The following is a 997-nucleotide window of genomic DNA, read 5'->3' as shown; positions in this document are numbered from 1 at the left end:
TTTGTTTGATAACAATATAATAAAAATATAGACAGTGGATTATGGTGTACCATCAGACTACTCTGGAGAAAGTGACCAATCAGCTTCAGTACCTGGATCTGATTGGCTTCAATGCGCTTCAAAACATATTGGACTACCACATTGGCTTTTAGCTAATGCTATTGCAGCTGCAGCATTGTCTGCATTTTGGTTATGTTTATACCCAGAAAAACCTAATGATTCTTATAAAGAAATAGTTATTGAAAAGTCTGATATTTCTCCAACAGTTTCACTGTATGTACCAGAAGCACTAGTGCATAAACAACCTCCTCCTAAATATTGTGATAGTGTAGATCCAGCAGAAACTAATATGAAAGTTTAGCTAGGTGTTTTAATTGTATAATTTTTAAATAATTTTAAAAGGTGTTTAACTTTAAGTATATTAATGCAGTTTTGAATAAACTATGTTTATATTATGTATAGTAGGATTTTGTGAACATTGCAATTATAAAAAATGAAATGCACTTTCAGTTATTAACAAAAATTATTCATAGTTGAAAAATAAGCTTCTAAGAATATACGTGTAAAAACAAAGCCTTAAAAACGTAATTCAGGTTTTGAAACATACAAGAATTAAAATCAAAATAAATTATGAAATAGGCTACAAAATATTTTCTGGGAAGAACTGTAATGTATATGCTGATATATGATAAAATTATTTTATACAGGACAACATTGTTTTTTATAACTGGTAGTTACAGCTCTTACTATCATTTTTGCCTATGAATAGAATAACAGAAATCACTATTGAAATAAAACTTGCAAAATATGAAAAAATATGCACATGTATAAGACTGCAAATTATGTATATTATTAGTAATTTAGTAAAGATTAAAAGCTTTTGTATTTACAATAACATATTATTTTTCTAAATATGATGTATGAGTGTAAAAGAACATTTACTTGTAATCATTGTGATTTATATATAATTAAAAACGTTTCGTTATATTTTTTTTAT

The 997-nt window shown here is 26.5% G+C and overlaps 1 protein-coding gene across 1 annotated transcript in view; it reads left to right on the top strand.

The window, feature by feature from the left end:
- Positions 1-361, top strand: part of LOC108574386 (transmembrane protein 59-like) — a 1,345-nt gene extending 984 nt beyond the window's left edge. Inside the window, exon 4 of the mRNA XM_017936967.1 lies at positions 32-361. Coding sequence (XP_017792456.1) covers positions 32-361 — 330 coding nt within the window. The remainder of the gene's footprint in view (positions 1-31) is intronic.
- The last annotated feature ends 636 nt before the right edge of the window (positions 362-997 follow it).

This window comes from Habropoda laboriosa, unplaced genomic scaffold (genome assembly GCF_001263275.1).
Source record: "Habropoda laboriosa isolate 0110345459 unplaced genomic scaffold, ASM126327v1 scaffold205, whole genome shotgun sequence".
Taxonomy (NCBI): domain Eukaryota; kingdom Metazoa; phylum Arthropoda; class Insecta; order Hymenoptera; family Apidae; genus Habropoda; species Habropoda laboriosa.
This window is presented reverse-complemented; position numbering and strand designations above follow the sequence as displayed.